General features: G+C 39.6%; 1 protein-coding gene across 1 annotated transcript in view; it reads left to right on the forward strand.

Annotated features, from left to right (window-relative positions):
- The window catches only part of LOC125248623 (complement C3-like), a 66,815-nt gene that overhangs the window by 37,119 nt on the left and 12,106 nt on the right, over positions 1-17,590 (forward strand). The window contains 13 exon segments of the mRNA XM_048160664.1: positions 58-400; positions 629-714; positions 822-961; positions 3,874-4,087; positions 4,205-4,282; positions 4,390-4,473; positions 4,639-4,842; positions 4,921-4,996; positions 5,084-5,243; positions 6,051-6,161; positions 6,402-6,546; positions 6,650-6,813; positions 13,645-13,797. Coding sequence (XP_048016621.1) covers positions 58-400; positions 629-714; positions 822-961; positions 3,874-4,087; positions 4,205-4,282; positions 4,390-4,473; positions 4,639-4,842; positions 4,921-4,996; positions 5,084-5,243; positions 6,051-6,161; positions 6,402-6,546; positions 6,650-6,813; positions 13,645-13,797 — 1,958 coding nt within the window.

Here is a 17,590-nt window from a genome sequence, read left to right on the forward strand (position 1 = left end):
TCATGCTAATGTTTTTATAAACTGACAAACATTTACCAGTGTGTTCTTCTCTCCCAGAGGAGGGTTATTCTGACGAGTCCCTGCGGAGGTGTTGTGTGGACGGCATGAGGGAGATTCCCATGCACTATTCATGCTTGCATCGCTCTCTCTACATCACCGAGGACTGGTGCTGCATGTTAGCTTTCCTCCGCTGCTGTGTGGAGTACCGAGGGGAGGAGCGTGATGTCGTGACCGGGCTTCTAGAAGAAGATCGAATAAACAGTTGCCGTATGGCTCGTCTGGCCTCATTTGAAAGACAGGACATGGAGGAGGAAGATGATTTAGCTGATGTGCACACCAAGTTCTTTGAGTCATGGCTGTGGACTGACATCAGACTACCCGGTGTAGCCCAGTCAGATGGGTAGGAGTTTGAACGTTGACTTAGTAGCCATTTTTACATGCACTTCTCATGCACTAATGTTTTGTTTGGAAAATATAAATGTAAACAAAAATGTGATTTGAATTGCAAAATTTAGGGTTCATGAGAATCTGTAATAAGACTGTATTCATTCAGATTCAGACGAAAATGAATGTAAGGTCCTTTTGCAATAGTCCTTGTTGGGAGTGACTCTTCATACATTCATTGCAGGCTGGCTGTATTTCCAGTGGAAACCGTTCTTCCTGACAGTATCACTCAGTGGGGGATTCTAGCCATCAGTGCCTCACCTGAAGCAGGTATACAGCCATGTTCTTGCTTGTCTGTTGTTTGTCTTGGCAAAGACAGCATAATTAGATTATCTCTGGTTTTTGCATACACAACTGAACCACATGATGTCTGGCAGGTTTCTGTGTAGCCGAACCGTATAACGTGCGTGCATGGAGGCCGTTCGTATTAGACCTGCTCGTGCCTCACTCTGTGTCCAGAAATGAACATGTGCAAATCAAAGCTGTGGTCCACAACTACATGGATGAAAACCTAAAGGCAAGTTTTCCTGACTGTTCACCTTGTTCTAGCTTCAGATCGCCCACTTATATAGGAAGGACCATCTGAAGGGGCTCGTACACCAAACACAGATGACATACACAGCATTCTGAAACTAGAAACCAGTATTTATAAATCTACACACACCACTGCCAATCAGCGTCAATCAACAGATGGAACCTGTATGTCTTCAGGGTCTGTCCAAATTTCTAGCATGCTCCTGAGCTTGCATAGTTCACTATTAAATTAAACTCAAATAAAAACCTTTACAAATCATTTTCAAGCGACATACAAAACTTGAACAAGGGTTTTCAAACGAGTCCTGGAGGCCCCCAGCACTGTCTCCCTCATCGGACACCCAAATGGTCTTGCAGTCTCTAGGGTTGTAACGATATACCGGTATGACAATATATCACGATATGAACACATAGTATAAGTGTTGGCCGATCCTGATCACGCAACCATCATTAAACAGAACTGTGCAATTTAGTGAGAAGCATTTGAATTCAGTGCAGAGTTCTCTATCTCTATTATAAACTCACATATGACTTTGTGATTTAAACTACATAAATGCAATAGCATGTCATAAAAGCAAGATGCCAATTTAACATATAACCATACCCATACCTGTTCTATCTTCATGCAGCATGTGTTCTTTGGCTCTGTAGGATATTACGACGGTTCCCACACAAGCAATTTATAGATTATCATGACAGAATATGCTAATCAATGACTTTAAGATAGTTAACTCCACATCAGCTACATAAATTCACATAAACTAACCATTTAGAAACTGCATTGCAATAACATGGTGGGTACGGAAAGTATTCAGACCCCCTTAAATTTTTCACTCTTTGTTATATTGCAGCCATTTGCTAATATCATTTAAGTCAATTTTTTTCCTCATTAATGTACACACAGCATCCCATATTGACAGAAAAACACAGAATTGTTGACATTTTTGCAGATTTATTAAAAAAGAAACACTGAAATATCACATGGTTCTAAGTATTCAGACCCTTTGCAGTGACACTCATATATTTATCTCAGGTGTTGTCCATTTCTTCTGATCATCCTTGAGATGGTTCTACACCTTCATTTGAGTCCAGCTGTGTTTGATTATACTGATTGGACTTGATTAGGAAAGCCACACACCTGTCTATATAAGACCTTACAGCTCACAGTGCATGTCAGAGCAAATGAGAATCATGAGGTCAAAGGAACTGCCTGAAGAGCTCAGAGACAGAATTGTGGCAAAGCACAGATCTGGCCAAGATTACAAAAAAATTTCTGCTGCACTTAAGGTTCCTAAGAGCACAGTGGCCTCCATAATCCTTAAATGGAAGACGTTTGGGACGACCAGAACCCTTCCTAGAGCTGGCCGTCTGGCCAAACTGAGCTATCGGGGGAGAAGAGCCTTGGTGAGAGAGGTAAAGAAGAACCCAAACATCACTGTGGCTGAGCTCCAGAGATGCAGTCGGGAGATGGGAGAAAGTTGTAGAAAGTCAACCATCACTGCAGCCCTCCACCAGTCTGGGCTTTATGGCAGAGTGGCCCGACGGAAGCCTCTCCTCAGAGCAGGACACATGAAAGCCCGCATGGAGTTTGCCAAGATGGTGAGAAATAAGATTCTCTGGTCTGATGAGACCAAGATAGAACTTTTTGGCCTTAATTCTAAGCGATATGTGTGGAGAAAACCAGGTACTGCTCATCACCTGTCCAATACAGTCCCAACAGTGAAGCATGGTGGTGGCAGCATCATGCTGTGGGGGTGTTTTTCAACTGCAGGGACAGGACGACTGGTTTCAATTGAGGGAAAGATGAATGCGGCCAATTACAGGGATATCCTGGATGAAAACCTTCTCCAGAGTGCTCAGGACCTCAGACTGGGCCGAAGGTTTACCTTCCAACAAGACAATAACCCTAAGCACACAGCTAAAATAACGAATGAGTGGCTTCACAGTAACTTGTACTTATGGAATCCCAAGTCTGCCAAAATTAAAAATAAATAAATTCATAAACTAATATACAAAGAACTGTAAAAAAGCAAAAAAAGTATAGAAATAAATATACATTTGAATGAATGGGCTTGCGTTTGAGCAAATGTTTCAAATAAATAGATACAATATATTTGAAGGAAAAGACCAGCAGTATACGCCCACGCATACTCTGAGTTCGATTGCTATGTCTGAGGTAAACCACACCCTCCACATTACCCTATGGACAATTTTTTTTATAAATAAATAAAAGAAAAAAAATAAATGTGGAAAAAAATAAAATAAATGTATGCATAAATAAGGATATTTATTTATTTTTGCTTTTATTTTTTTACATGTCTTTGTATATTCATTCATGTATTCATTTAGTTTTAATATTGTCAGACTTGGCATTCCATAGTACTGACAGATCTTAAAATATGTCAGAGCCATTGTTTTGTCTCAAGATGCACACTAGTAATTTGTTTTTCAAGGGTATGTTTATAAAAGCTACTTAAATATCCTAACTGAGCTAATAACCCTGGCTTAGTCTAAACCCTGTCTGTGAAACCGGCCTCTGTGTTTTATTTCAGTAACTAGTTTTTATGTTTCACTCCTTACTAATTTCATTTTGTATCTATCATTTACAATGCCATTTACATATAAAATTGCCTACTGTTTTATTTCATGTATCGTAACTCAATGTAAATCCATTTTTACATGAGGTAAAAAGTTAGAATCAACCTTAACAAGATAAACTAAAATTCACAGTGTTTCAGCACAACTTCTGCTCATGAATTTCAAGGCTGCTATTGGACATCACCAGCTGGAAGAAGTTGGAGGAAATACTTGAGTATTGCATTGAGAAGCATCCAAGAATGTCATAAGTGAGCAAATGATCCATGAACCTGGCCTGAATGATGTGTCTGTTTGCAGGTAATGGTGATCCTGAGTAAGACAGAGGGCATGTGTAGTGTGGCATTTAACAGACCCCATAGACAGCAGGTCTCTGTGCCGGCCAGCTCCTCCAAGCTCATCACATACACCATCATCCCCCTTAAGACAGGAGAGCTCCCCCTACAGGTCACGGTCATTGCACACTGTTCTATTGAACTGGATAGAGTGAGGAAGAATCTACGTGTTGTAGTGAGCTCCTGAAACATCTCACACATATTTATGGAATCATTTTGTGATCTATTACATGGCACATGTTCAGTGAAAGGGTCTCAAACGAATTTTTTTGTGCTGGATCTGATGTTTTAGGAAGCGGGCATCCAGAGAATTGAGTCAAGAATCTTTGTGTTGGACCCCTCTGGGAAAAATGACAATGGTGATCTTCGCAATGGTGATCTTTGTATATTTTTTTTCTGTAATGAATGGTTATTTATGTGCTGTTTGTGTGTTTTTGGTGCACTTTTGTCCCTTAGAATATTAATTTGTGTTTATTATCAGGGAGTCAGGTGATAAAAGTGAAGAAAACTGAGTTAAAGTCAGTGGTACCAAATTCAAAGCCTGAGACATTCATCAATGTCAGAGGTTTGTATTTATTTTTGAATTTACATCAGGTAACATTGAAGACTATTTGGCGGTGTTTTTGTTGCTAATTAAACATTTTTGGCATATTAACAACTCGCATATAGATACTGTTTTTGAATATAGAGTATGGCTTTGTAGACATTGGCAATGCGTGTGTCTCTACAGGTGATTTGCTACTAGACTGCCTAAATAAATCCATGTATGAGGACTCACTGGCGTCTCTGATCAAAATGCCTGATGGATGTGTGGAGCAGAACCTGGCTGAAATGGCGCTGCCCCTCATCGCAGTCCATTACCTAGACCGCAGTGCAAACTGGGACGCTCTGGGACTAAACCGCAGAGATGAGGCCATCACATACATACAAAAAGGTGTGACGAGACACAAGCAGGGATCTGAAAATCATTCTTTCACATGTTTTAGATAATTATATATTTGTGTATTGATAGGTTATGAAAAGCAGCTTAATTATCGAAAGAGGGATGACTCGTATCCTCCCTATGAAAAAGAAGGCAGCAGCACATGGTATTCACGCCAGCACAACACTTAACTATAGGAAGATACTGAACCTTTGTAGTAGTGCTGATGTGTGTTCATGTCTGTCCGTGTCAGGATCACTGCATTCGTGCTGAAGGTGTTCTCCATGGCACACTCGTTCATCAGTGTCAGTGAGAGGCATCTGTGCGGCCCACTGCAATACCTGCTCTGGTACAAACAGCGTCCAGATGGATCCTTTCAGGAGGACAATGAGGTCTACACCATCACAATGAAGGTAAGAGAGAGACCAGTATTTCAAAATAAAAAGCAAAGGAAAACACATCCATTTCTCAATAAAAGGATTTTCTGGGAAAAAACTCCTTATGGAAGACAGACAAGATTTGTACTTTCTGCAGTGTGTTGCACATATGAGAGTGTGTAAACAGGGAGAACTGTTCTGATTGGATTTTTCAATTGTGCTGCATCATTCCCCATTTTAATGTTCTGTTTAGACAAATTGCTTTTTGCTAAAACCTTGTTGCATTGCACTTGGTTAGGACATATTGTCAGGGTTTATTTTCAGTGACTAAGTGAGTGAACATCATTTCATTGAGGATTTGTACTCATTAAATATAACTGAACTCCAAATAATTTATCAAGAATATGGGCCTCATTTATAAAGCGTGCATATGCACAGATTTGATCAGAGTGTGTCGTGAAAAGGGCATTGCAGTAATCAAGGCAGGATGAGACAAAAGCATGAAAATGGTTTTGACATCTTTGATACTAATGAAATGACGGAGCTGATCAATGCGGCGCAAATGAAAGAATGCTGATTTGGTGACAGAGTTGATATGAGGCTGAAAGGAAAACGATTAAAGATTACGTTTTTAACAGTATTGAATGATTTAATGAGAGTACCAGCTATCTCATTGAAAAAGTCATTAGGAATGCTGCTAGTGAGTGACGGGGTTCCAACAATAATGATCTCAGTTTTGTCCATGTTTAATTTGAAAAAGAAATGAAAGGTTGGACATTGCTTTATTTCATGTACACAAGCAGAGATTCTGGTGATCTGAATGTCCACTGTGTTGTGTTTCAGGGAGGCCTGTGGGGCTTTGAATCCAGTGAGACTCTGACGGCATTCGTGCTCATTGCTCTGGCAGAGACACCAAATTCTGTGTGCTGCCAAGAGTCAGCAGCCAACATAGAGGTAACCTGAGTCTTTCTTCTTTAAAAACAAACACACACACACACTCACTCACACAAGTAGGTCATTAACACATATTCACTCAAGTGAATACACTGTGTAAAATGAACACACACACCCTTTCTTCGCTATAGGGTAACAAACCATTTTAAAATTATGATAACACTGTTTTAAACAGCGTATCCTTGTCCTGCTTATGGTCTAAATGATTCTAATTATATTTTCTATTGCTGATCAATACAGAGCCGTTCCAGAAAAGCAGCGATGTATCTCCGAGGGCGTTTCCCTGACCTGAAGAGGCCGTACTCAGCGGCTATAGTCTGCTACGCTTTAGCATTATCTAACCACAGCTGCACGAAGAGCATGCTGTTAAACTTTGCCTCGCAGAGTACACAAACAACCCTTTATCATTTACATTTTGCCAATAGATACTGTTTCATAAGAAACAGTCTCTCTCTTCTTGTCTTTTATCTGTCGTCTTCTGTCAACAGATCGTACCCATTGGCCTGACTCTGACAATCACTACTTTACACTGGAAGCTACCGGCTACGCATTGTTAGCACTGATCAAAGGAGGTCACATGAAAGAGGCGATGGCCCCATTTCGATGGTTAAATGAGCATCGTGATTTTGGAGGAGGCTACGGCTCTACTCAGGTAAGAATGTTAATGTTAAATTCCCCCTGTAGTCAATCATTTTTGATAATCAAAATGACATAATGAAACTTTTTTTTTTTTCTTAAAATCTTCAATTTCTTCATATAGCTTGTATGTAACTCTACACCTTTGCTTCATTTAATGAATATGCAAATTTGTCCCAGCTTACATTCATTCAGCAGCTTGTAGTGCCTGTATATCTATAGTCTTTGACCTTATCTACCAGTAAACACCACACAATGTCAAGTAGAAATATTAATAAATGAGCATCCAGTCCAATCCAATCCAGTCCAATAGAAGAGGGGTGTTACCCTGGTGTCCTGGCCAAACTCTCCCATTGGCCCTTACCAATCATGGCCTCCTAATAATCCCCATCCATTGAATTAGCTCTATCACAGCTGGTGTGTCTTGAGCGCACTGGAGCCGTTGTACTTTGGCTGCCGTCACAGACGGCAACAGACACTTTGTCAGGCTTTGTCGGATCAGTGTGTTCCCCGTCGGAGTTTGGAGTTGTTTCCGCCGATTAACTCTTTCCCCACCAGCGTTTTTTAAAAAAGCTGCCAGCCACCACTAGCATTTTTGATGATTTTCACCAAACGTTCATGGCCCCAGAATATTTTGTTCTATGAATATCTGCTAAACAATTTATCAAAATAAAGAACAGAGCCTCTGCTTTTGAACAACAACAAAACCTTGTATTCTAGCTTCATACATATTCCTTTTTTCATAAAAAAATGACATTTTGAACAAAAAGCTGAGAGAATTTTATTAAAGATTATATCTGATTATATCGTTGATCATATTCAGAACACTGTCAAGTCACCTTTATTTACAGTCAAACCAAAAATTATTCAGACACTAGGTATAATGTTTACTATATTTTTACTAGTGGGTAAAGGACACTGTAGTTCATTTAAGTGAGGATACAATAAAGTAAACTGTGACATATTATACCCAAAAATTCTTCATAAAGTGGACTACCAGTAAAATTGATAAACATCTGGGACCAAAAATGATTCAGAAACTTTGACCTGACCATGTGTTATGGTGTATGCTCTATAGATGAGGCGAATACGTAAATCCACAATCGTATGGGCTTTATTTACAAACAGGAACAGAACGACAGCTTCACACACACTAAGCAAACAATATAACAGACAAGGAGTGCAGGGAGTGAGTCCAACTTAAAGGGAGTGCTGACGAGGACAAACGGAGGACAAAAGGTTCATCTATAAAGCAGTTCTGCAAAAAATGATATCATCGTCCAGCTCAGTTCAGTTGTCATACAACAGTGTCAGTACAGTCAGATCAATAATGTTGTTGAATATCAAGTGTCCCCAAGTAAGTCGTCACCTTTATTTATATAGCACTTTTTACAATGCAGATTGTATTTGATACAGCTTTACATTGATAACTGGTACATAATTTTGGCTGCACAGCAGCTCTTAAAGGTGCCCTCGAATCAAAAATTGAATTTTCCTTAGCATAGTTGAATAACAAGAGTTCAGTACATGGAAAAGACATGCACTGAGTTTCAAACCCCATTGTTTCCTCCTTCTTATATAAACCTCATTTGTTTAAAATACATCCGGAGAACAGGCGAATCTCAACATAACACCGACTGTTACGTAACAGTCGGGGACTCCACCCCCAATATTTGCATATGCTCATGATCCAGGCCAGGCGGAACCGCCCAGCGGAATCATCGGAAGTTCTGCAAGCAGAGTGAAGAAACAAGCCAAGCGAGGATAACAGCGAAAATGGCAGATCATGGAAATAAATGTTATGTTCCAGGCTGTGCAGGGGATGTGAAAACTTTTCATAGTCTTCCTCCAGAAAAAAACTGTCAAAAGGCATGGCTGATGTTTATCTATAACCGGATACCGGAACAATTTAACTCAAAGTTGTTAGTTTGCTCTGCCCATTTCACCACGGACAGCTTTTCTAACCTGGGACAATATCAAGCAGGCTTCGCTCAGCGTTTGACACTGAAGAAAGGGGTAATTCCAACTATATTCCCGCAAGCAGTAAGTAGTGCTTTTATCCACATCTTGGCTGTAGAAACTATTTCTGATTAAATGTAAAGTTTCTTAGTGAGCTAACAACATTAACGACCATGTACCCAGTGTTGTCTAGATCTAATGCAAGATGCTAGTACAGTAACAAATAGCAAAGTTTACGTAACTACTATTAACGGTGAGGTTAAAATTTATTACTGTCTTTGTTATATAAATCTATAACATAACCGTAGATACATATGCCAATTCTCTTTTGTCGGATATAATTATAATTTGACCTATATTTAACCAACAACACATTACACCGAAGCTAACTATGTTAGTTTATTTGCTTACAGATAGCTACAGATACTCGATCCTTCTAGCTAACTTTCTACACCGTTCAAACTGAAACGATAGTCATTTGACAAGACATTTAGTCACTTTTTTTTCAAATATTTTTATTTTTGAGAACTTGTATGACTTGTATGCGTACACCTGTGGAAAAAGATATTTATAGACGATGTAAGTTTTTGTTACTAATAGCTAAATCGTAATCACACTACGGCAGCTGAGTAGTAAACATGACACTGCTTTTTTGGAATGTCTTCTATGCTTTACTTTGGTTGGCTAAATAAATCAAATTTAAAATCATATCGGTAATGTCAATATATTAGAAACAAATTTTCGTTCGTTGTTTAGAGTTGTTATTGCAAAGTGAAGAAGCTATCATTGTAAAACCATACAGCGACACATTATTACAATTATTTTTTTTTACAATGCTAAAAACAAAGTTGCAAATACTGACGTTATGAGTTATAGTGTAAAGTTAACGCTATATGCTAGTTCCATTGACGTAACAGTTACGTTTTGCAGGTGCATACTGAAAATAAAGACTAACTTACCACTCAGAAACGTCTATGGCCAATCGCAACAAAATTGGTTGTTCCTCTACATCTGCATCTTCGTCAGAAACAGGCTCAAACATATAAGGTTGAATACCAAAACTCTCCATCGTTCACGCCGTACAGTACAGATTTGTTCGCTATCAGTGTGAGCTACTGGAAGGAGCCGAACAGTGAAACAGCCAATCAGAGCGGAGCACCATATTACTATTCATGAGCCTTCCAAATAAGGCAAAAACAGACCTTTTCATTCTAGGGGCTATTTGTGGGGTTATAAATGGAGCTGTAAAACCATATCTGGACAATTTTCGGCCATAAAAAAGCCACATACCCTCTATGTAGATATCAGGGAACAATTTAAAATGTTTTTTCAAATCACTCAAGGGCACCTTTAAATAATAGTGTCATTGCAGGCAGATCAAAGCACTGTTGAATAAATGTCAAGAATACTGTTGAATATCGAATGTCAAGTCAAATGTCAAGTGTCAAGCCAAAGGCGACAGCGGCAAGGAACCCAAACTCCAACAGGTGACAGATTGAAGAATCCTCCTTTGTTGAGGATCTGTGCCGATGGCTGTCATCTCTGCTGACATTCAGGGCTGTGTTTAGCTGAAGATTTACTTTTATTGTCCCCCTTAGGGGAAACTAGTTTTTCAGCAATAGGTAACATACATACAGACAATACATACACAAACAATATATAATACACATCACACAAATTATTAGCCTGACGTGGTCATACTCAATTCTAGTTCGAATATGAGTCTGATACTGCTCCATTGGGCTTTGATTATGGGGGCGTATTTCAACCGATCCAGGAAAGACCTCAATTGGATAGACCTACAACCAATCAGAGCTACAGAGTAAGTGATGTATGTTGAGCGACGCATAGTTGTCAACAGAACTCAACTGCACACATGCTGGAACTAGTAGAAGATGAGCGTAAACAATCTTTGCCGGTGTTGTAAAAAGAATAAGTATACATGGAGTACTTGCCAATTAATGCGCTGTCGATATCTTCTATAACGGACGCGATGGCGGAATCTACACATCTCAGTTCTTCAACAACAACCATCATTGTTGTAAACTAATTCAACCCAAGTGCTCTTTGATGACGTGGCTGATTACGTTTCTGGTGATAATCTGTCAATCATCGCCCTGACAAATGTGATTGGTCCGAACAGTTTCTGTTCAGGCATAATTACTCCTCTACGGATCGAGACCAGACCGAACTCCCGGACCTCAAAATGTTGTGGGCGGGGCTAAGTTCGGCTGGCATCCAGGCTAAAAAATTATAGTTTAAATAAAAAAATCTACCTATGAGGAGTTCATTAAGCCAACAGCCACCGAAACAAACAAACAAAAAACCTTAAATCATTTTTTTTTCTTACACCCGGCACCCAAAAACGATGCCCAGAGGATAACATAAGGATGATTTATATTTCTTAAAATGTGCCTTATTCAAAACCTGTCTATAATATATATCAATAAGCTGGTTTTGACTTACCCCTATGACTTTTCCTGCCACCTTCACAAAGACTATTCAGCATCATGCAGATGGCATTGATCATGTCCATCAACACCCCCAAAGCTTTCACAGTCTTACACCTCCTCATGGGCTCAACATTTCATTCAATAAAGTTAAAAAGCTTCCGTCCCATATTCCACCATCAAAAATCTGGTCACCCTAGTCTTTGGACTCAGCTGTTTTAAGAAGAAGGAGAAAATACTCAGCAATGGTATTGACTAATGAATTTGCACACAAGCACATTAAAACACCACACAGACACATTAAAGGGATAGTTCAGCGCCAAAAATGAAAATTAGTCCATTTCATACACCTCCAGGGGGTTAATAAAGGCCTTCTGAAGCGAAGGCATGTATTTTTGTAAGAAAAATATCCATATTTAAAACTTCAAATAACTAGCTTCTGGCGAAAGACCACATGCAGAATGCACATGTTCACTTGCGCCAAACGAGTAATCCTCTGATGCGATGTATGACGCAGGATGTAGGAGTATCATAAGCTTAGATGCCTCTCGTGGTTCAAACAAATAGGGCTGTGCAACAAACTCAAGCTTCTCTTCTGTTATATCGAAATCCTCCAACATTTCTCTTAAAAATATCTAATTTTAGACTTCTAATTCAAGACCGGTGTTTGGTTTTGCTCTATCCTCTGCACCTCAGCGTGCTTCATTGCGTCATCATGGATATTTTTCTTACAAAAACACATCGCTTCAATTCAAAAGGCCTTTATTAACCCTCCCGAGTCGTATCGATTCATTTTTTTTTTTTTTTATGTATGGATGGATGCATTTTTCTGTCTTCAGAATTTGGCCTACCATTCATGTTATAAACCTTGGAGGACTAAGGATATTTTTTAAATATATCTCTGATTGTGTTTGTCTGAAAGAAGATAGTCATATACACCTAGGATGGCTTAAGGGTGAACTATCCCTTTAACAACATTAATATTGAAATTTATAGAATAGAATATTTATATTACAATGATAATATAGTGATAAATTGTATATTATACAATTTTAATTTAACACATTTATTGTGTTAAAATCCTTAAGTGACTGTGTAGAAATCAACACAACAAACGTTGTCCCTAAACTCACCTATTGTATAAGAATTTAACACAGTTTGAGTCAGTTTTAACACATCCTTTCTAAGAGTGTATCTCTTCCACTCGGACAGCCCTTACAAAATAAAACAATTTAATAAAAATGGAATGCATAGGAAATATTAAAAAGAGGATGCATAAAAGATTGAGATAAAATGCATTAAAAGCAGTTAAAATAAAAAAGAATTAAAAGAGTACATACATAAAATAAAATGCGTTCATCAACCCACAGAAGTTTCTTCAATGCTTTAAACATTTTAATCAATTTCAATTAATGCATCATTTTAGGGTCGTGTATATAATCCGTGTCCTCTATCTAACAAGATATCATGATAATGTGCTGTTTTTGCACACATATTGAGGAAAGGCTAGGCTGTTATGGTGTAGGTTGCAGCAGAGATGAAGCTTACATGGACCTCTACAAAACAGGGTATTTATTCAACGAAGGAGCAGGAATACAACCAAATCACATTTAACTAACAATAAGAACAGACAAGGAGTCCAGGGAGTGAGTCCATTATAAAGGGTGTGCAGATGATGAAGTCCAGGTGCAGGTGATCAGTGATGATGGGAAGCTGACGAGGAAGTGAGTGCAGGTGTGGAAACAAGGAGGAACGTGGGAAATGGAGTCCAGGACAGAAGGGAACTGTGACATAGGCCTAGAGCAGGGATGGACAACTCCGGTCCTGGAGGGCCAGTGTCCAGCAGAGTTTAGCTCCAACCCTAATCAAACACACCTGAACCAGCTAATCAAGGTCTTTAGGATTAGTAGAAAGTTATAGGCAAGTGAGTTTTTATCAGGGATGGAGATAAACTCTGCAGTTGTCCATCCCTGGCCTAGAGGATTCTGCAGGGGAATAGTATCTTTAGGATAATAAGCATTTTGGTTTGCAATACATTATTTCCATTAATGGATTCTTTCTTATAATACATTCATGACCACTAAAAAAGTATTTTCTATAAAGTTGTCCTTATCATGTGATCTACCAGCATCAGTTGCATCGCTTCACTATTATTCACAAAACCTCTTATGACCTCATGGGACAGTAAAGTGTCTATCAAATACAGACTTCAGTCACCGGGAGTAGTAGATCATCTGGGTTCTTTTTGCCTACTGCTGAAGTACTGTGAATTTGGACATCTTCTGAGTGTTCTTTTGTTACTTTCTGTTTTTCTACTATATAGTAGGAAAGTATGCAATTTTAGATGCAGCTATTAACTCTCTCTTTACCTCATTTAAAAAACTGTCAACACATTTATTTGTTTGTTTATTTGTTTGTTTGCACTCTTTTATCCCCAGTCCACTGTAATAGTGCTACAGGCCCTGTCTGAGTACCTAGTGAAGTGGCCTCCTCCTTCGAATATATTAAAGGTGGAGCTCCGTGTGCCTGGTCGCAAAAGCATTCAGTGGACCTTCCTACCAAAAATGGCTCATAAGCTTCAAACTGCTAAGGTGAGCATCTGATAGGGGACGTTCACTAGCTTTTTCTTCCTTTCTTTCTTTCTTTCTTTCTTTCTTTCTTTCTTTCTTTCTTTCTTTCTTTCAAAAAACAAAACAAGATAATCATGCACTGGTTTACAGTATTCTGTTATGCTATTGAATCCATTTGCTCTGTATGAATCATTTCACAGTACTTATTATTCCAAACTGGCTTTTCAAATGAAATGTCAAATTTCACCAGTCCTTCATTTGTGGTGTATGCAGAAAATTGTCAAACAATTTTTTTTTCAATACATTAATAGATGTGGACAAAAATAGCATAATTTCACTCATACATAAGATAAAGTGAGAATATGCAAGGAGATCAAAAAGGGGCCTAAGACTGTGCCCTGCAGTACATCAGAATTTACAGTTATTACAGATACAGTAACTGTTTCATTTAGTGGTATCTAACAGATGGAATTTACTCCAGTCTGTCCCTGTCCACATATTATACTCTATTTTCAAATTCAAATATGGGATATTTTTAAATATTGAAATATTAAATATAATATTTATGAATTATAATGGGAATATTTAGGCAGATCACAATCCAATCAGATTCTGATTCTGGGATCGAGTCTCAATCCGATTCCAAAAAGATTCTTAATCCACTTTTTTTTCTTAATTAATTAATTTACTCATTTACTGACTGTCAGGCGTTGGTTGTGGGAAACGCACACAGACGATGGAGCTTCAATATCAAGGCCTTTAATGACAAAACACAGGAGATCAATATACATAGCACAACATAGATGAGAACCGACAAAGACTGAGGAAGAACACAGGGAATATATACAAGGCAAACAAAGGGAGAAACTAACTAGACACATCTGAAACGAGGACACTAATCAAACCAGAAACCATAGTAACAAAGAGGCGGGAAATTGAGAACAAAGGGGAACATGTGACAAATGTAAAACAAACTCTAGACATGAACTAAATAGAACAACATGTGACAATATCCCCCCTCCTGGAAGGCGCATCCCACGCTGTATAACATCCACAGGGGTGCCCCTAGATCAGGGGGCAATGGTGGAGCAGATGGTTCAGGGGGCCATGGCGGTTCAGGCCTCTGGGGGGGCCATGGCAAATCAGGAGTTTCAGAGTGCCATGGCAGGTTATAACTGTCCTCCACTATTTAAAAAGGCACAGCTAATGATAAGTTAAGGGAGGGGCCCACCAACCACATTTAATATAAGCACCTTAAATACTGTTCGATCATGATCAACGAAAATATGAAATAAAGTTTGTACCAACACAGATAAATGCGTAATACCAGACTATTATTGAACAATATGAATGGGCAAAAACAACAATAGGCATAAAGGCAATCAACACTGCAAACAAAGTGAATTTTGAAATGAAGAACCCTTATCTGTCCATTGTCCTTCCAGACTCCCAACTGTCCTTGGGTGAATGTCCGTTGAACTTAATGATGAGGATGATAATGACGATGATTTATAGTTCAGTGAGCCTCAAACAATAATCCAACCTGTTAACCATTCACCATGTGCTTCCCCACAAACGCTTCAGTCCTTGAGTAGCGAATAATCCCAAAAGATCCACTATAAGGTTCTGTGTGGTAGACCCCCAGTGGAAATGCTCCTCACATCATTGTTGTACATATTAGTAGTATTTAACTACCAAATATAAAGAGTCCTTATGATTGAGCTTGAAACAATTGTTTCTCAATCTGGGGTCTCATTTATAAAACTGTGCGTAGGATCCATACTTAAAGTGTACGTACGTGCAAAAGCTAGATTCTGCGTATGCACAAAAAAAATCAGATTTATAAAAACCATGCGTACGCCAGAACCCGCGCACAAATCCCTTTATAAATCCCAGTCAGCGGAAGATTGTGCGTACGTGCATCTCCACCCCGTCTCCTCCCTGAAATCATCATATATGGAGCTTACGACGCCTAGTTTTACTATGCATAACCTCATCTGCATATTTCCATACACGTTCCCATCCACGTGATGCCACGGTTAACACCGTCAAAGGTACAAGACATTGGAAAATATTAGATATGGACTATAAATGCAATTTGTGTCACACATTATATTGATAAAGATCATCCAATATCCTCTTTATGTTTTAGAATAAATATATCAAATATCCATAAAAACAAAATTGTATAAAATACTTCAGATAAAGGTTTTAGAATGGAGTTGATTCATTCATTTCCACTGGCCAGATAGTATTTTAATAGTTTTAAACAATTCAAATCAAATTTATGCAGTTTTGCTGATAAGGTGAACATATCTTTTAGGAAGTTTATAGGCTATTTTTAGTGGAAACAGATTGGCCTACATATTTATTGCAGTGTAAATACAATTGTCTGTCTCGGCGCGTCTCTGACAAAGTATTTTAAAAAGAAAACATGCAAGTCTTACCTTTTTCCTCAAATTATATCCTTCAAATGGTAATTTGTTTGAAGATCCTTCACACGACATCAACACCTCCTGCAGCTGTGGTTGTACAGTAAGATATTATTGGACCTATTCAAACTGGACAACGGACCGTTCGACCACCGAATCCAGCAGTGTCTTCCATAATATCTAAGTTAAGTGTGCATCACTGATCGTCATTCTCGAAAACATATTTTGCCATAACATCTGCAGTTTAGTTTAAAGAGGAATTATTGTGCTCCCAGCGCTTCTCACTTTCATTAAAGCAGCGTGTCACTGGAAAAGTGATCGAAAGTAGCACATCTACTATCTCAATTCATATCAGTTTTGTCTCCAGAATGTGCGTACGCACGGCTCAAAGTTTGCTTAAAGGTGCGCACATTCTCCCGTCAAGTTTGTTTTTATAGATCACAACCTTTGCGTGGGAACTGGCGTACGCACGTTTCCAGCCCCGTTTTGTGCGTACGCACGCTTTATAAATGAGACCCCTGGACTCTACTGTGTTGGGAATACTGGAAGAGAAAGCCATGCTTCCTTTTCACAAAACAGATCTCCCTTCCTCTACTACCTCACCTGGATTTAAGGTAGAGGAGCAGAGCACTTAGGGCCCCTAGAGGCCAGGAGAGGTACTACAACCTTCTAAACCCATAGGAACAGAACTATGGACTGTTACAAGGTCACAAGGTTCAGGGCACCCTGGCAGATCAGGAGGTTCAGAGCGCCATGGCGGTGCGGCCTCTGTGGCCTCGGCCACTATGGCCAAGGGTATATGTCACCCACCAAAAAAATTCTCGAGAGGAGCTATGGGTCTCTGAGCCGGGGCGGGTTCTGGAGCAGGCTCGCAGGCTGGAGCAGAGTCTGTAGCAGTGGTCAGGGACTGGAGCTGTCACTAGATGCTGGTCAGGGGCTGGAGCCAAGTTTGGAGCGGACTCCGGGACTTGAGCAGACTCCGGGACTTGAGCGGGCTCATGAGCAGACTCAGGGACTGGAGCCATCTCTAGGCTCTCAACGAGGAAGGGAGTCGCCTCTGGACTCGGGACGAGGAAGGGAGTCACCTCTGACCAAAAGTCAATCAGCCACAGGTCCTCCATACTCTCGGGAGAGGACTGAGGCATGGCGGTGGCCATCTTGACCAAGGGCTCGGGCGTGGCGGTGGCCATCTTTATCCCTGGACTGAGGACTTGGGGAATTTCCGGAGGACAGTAATTGACGGATCCACTGGAGGGGTATGCGGAGGGAACTGGCTTGAGGTGAGCGGGTGAGACCTCATGTTTTTCCCATGGGGCTAGATGAGCAGACCTGTCAAGCAGACACAAACATGAACATGATGAATAGAACATGTGGCTTTGCAT

This window comes from Megalobrama amblycephala, linkage group LG1, assembly GCF_018812025.1.
Source record: "Megalobrama amblycephala isolate DHTTF-2021 linkage group LG1, ASM1881202v1, whole genome shotgun sequence".
NCBI lineage: Eukaryota > Metazoa > Chordata > Actinopteri > Cypriniformes > Xenocyprididae > Megalobrama > Megalobrama amblycephala.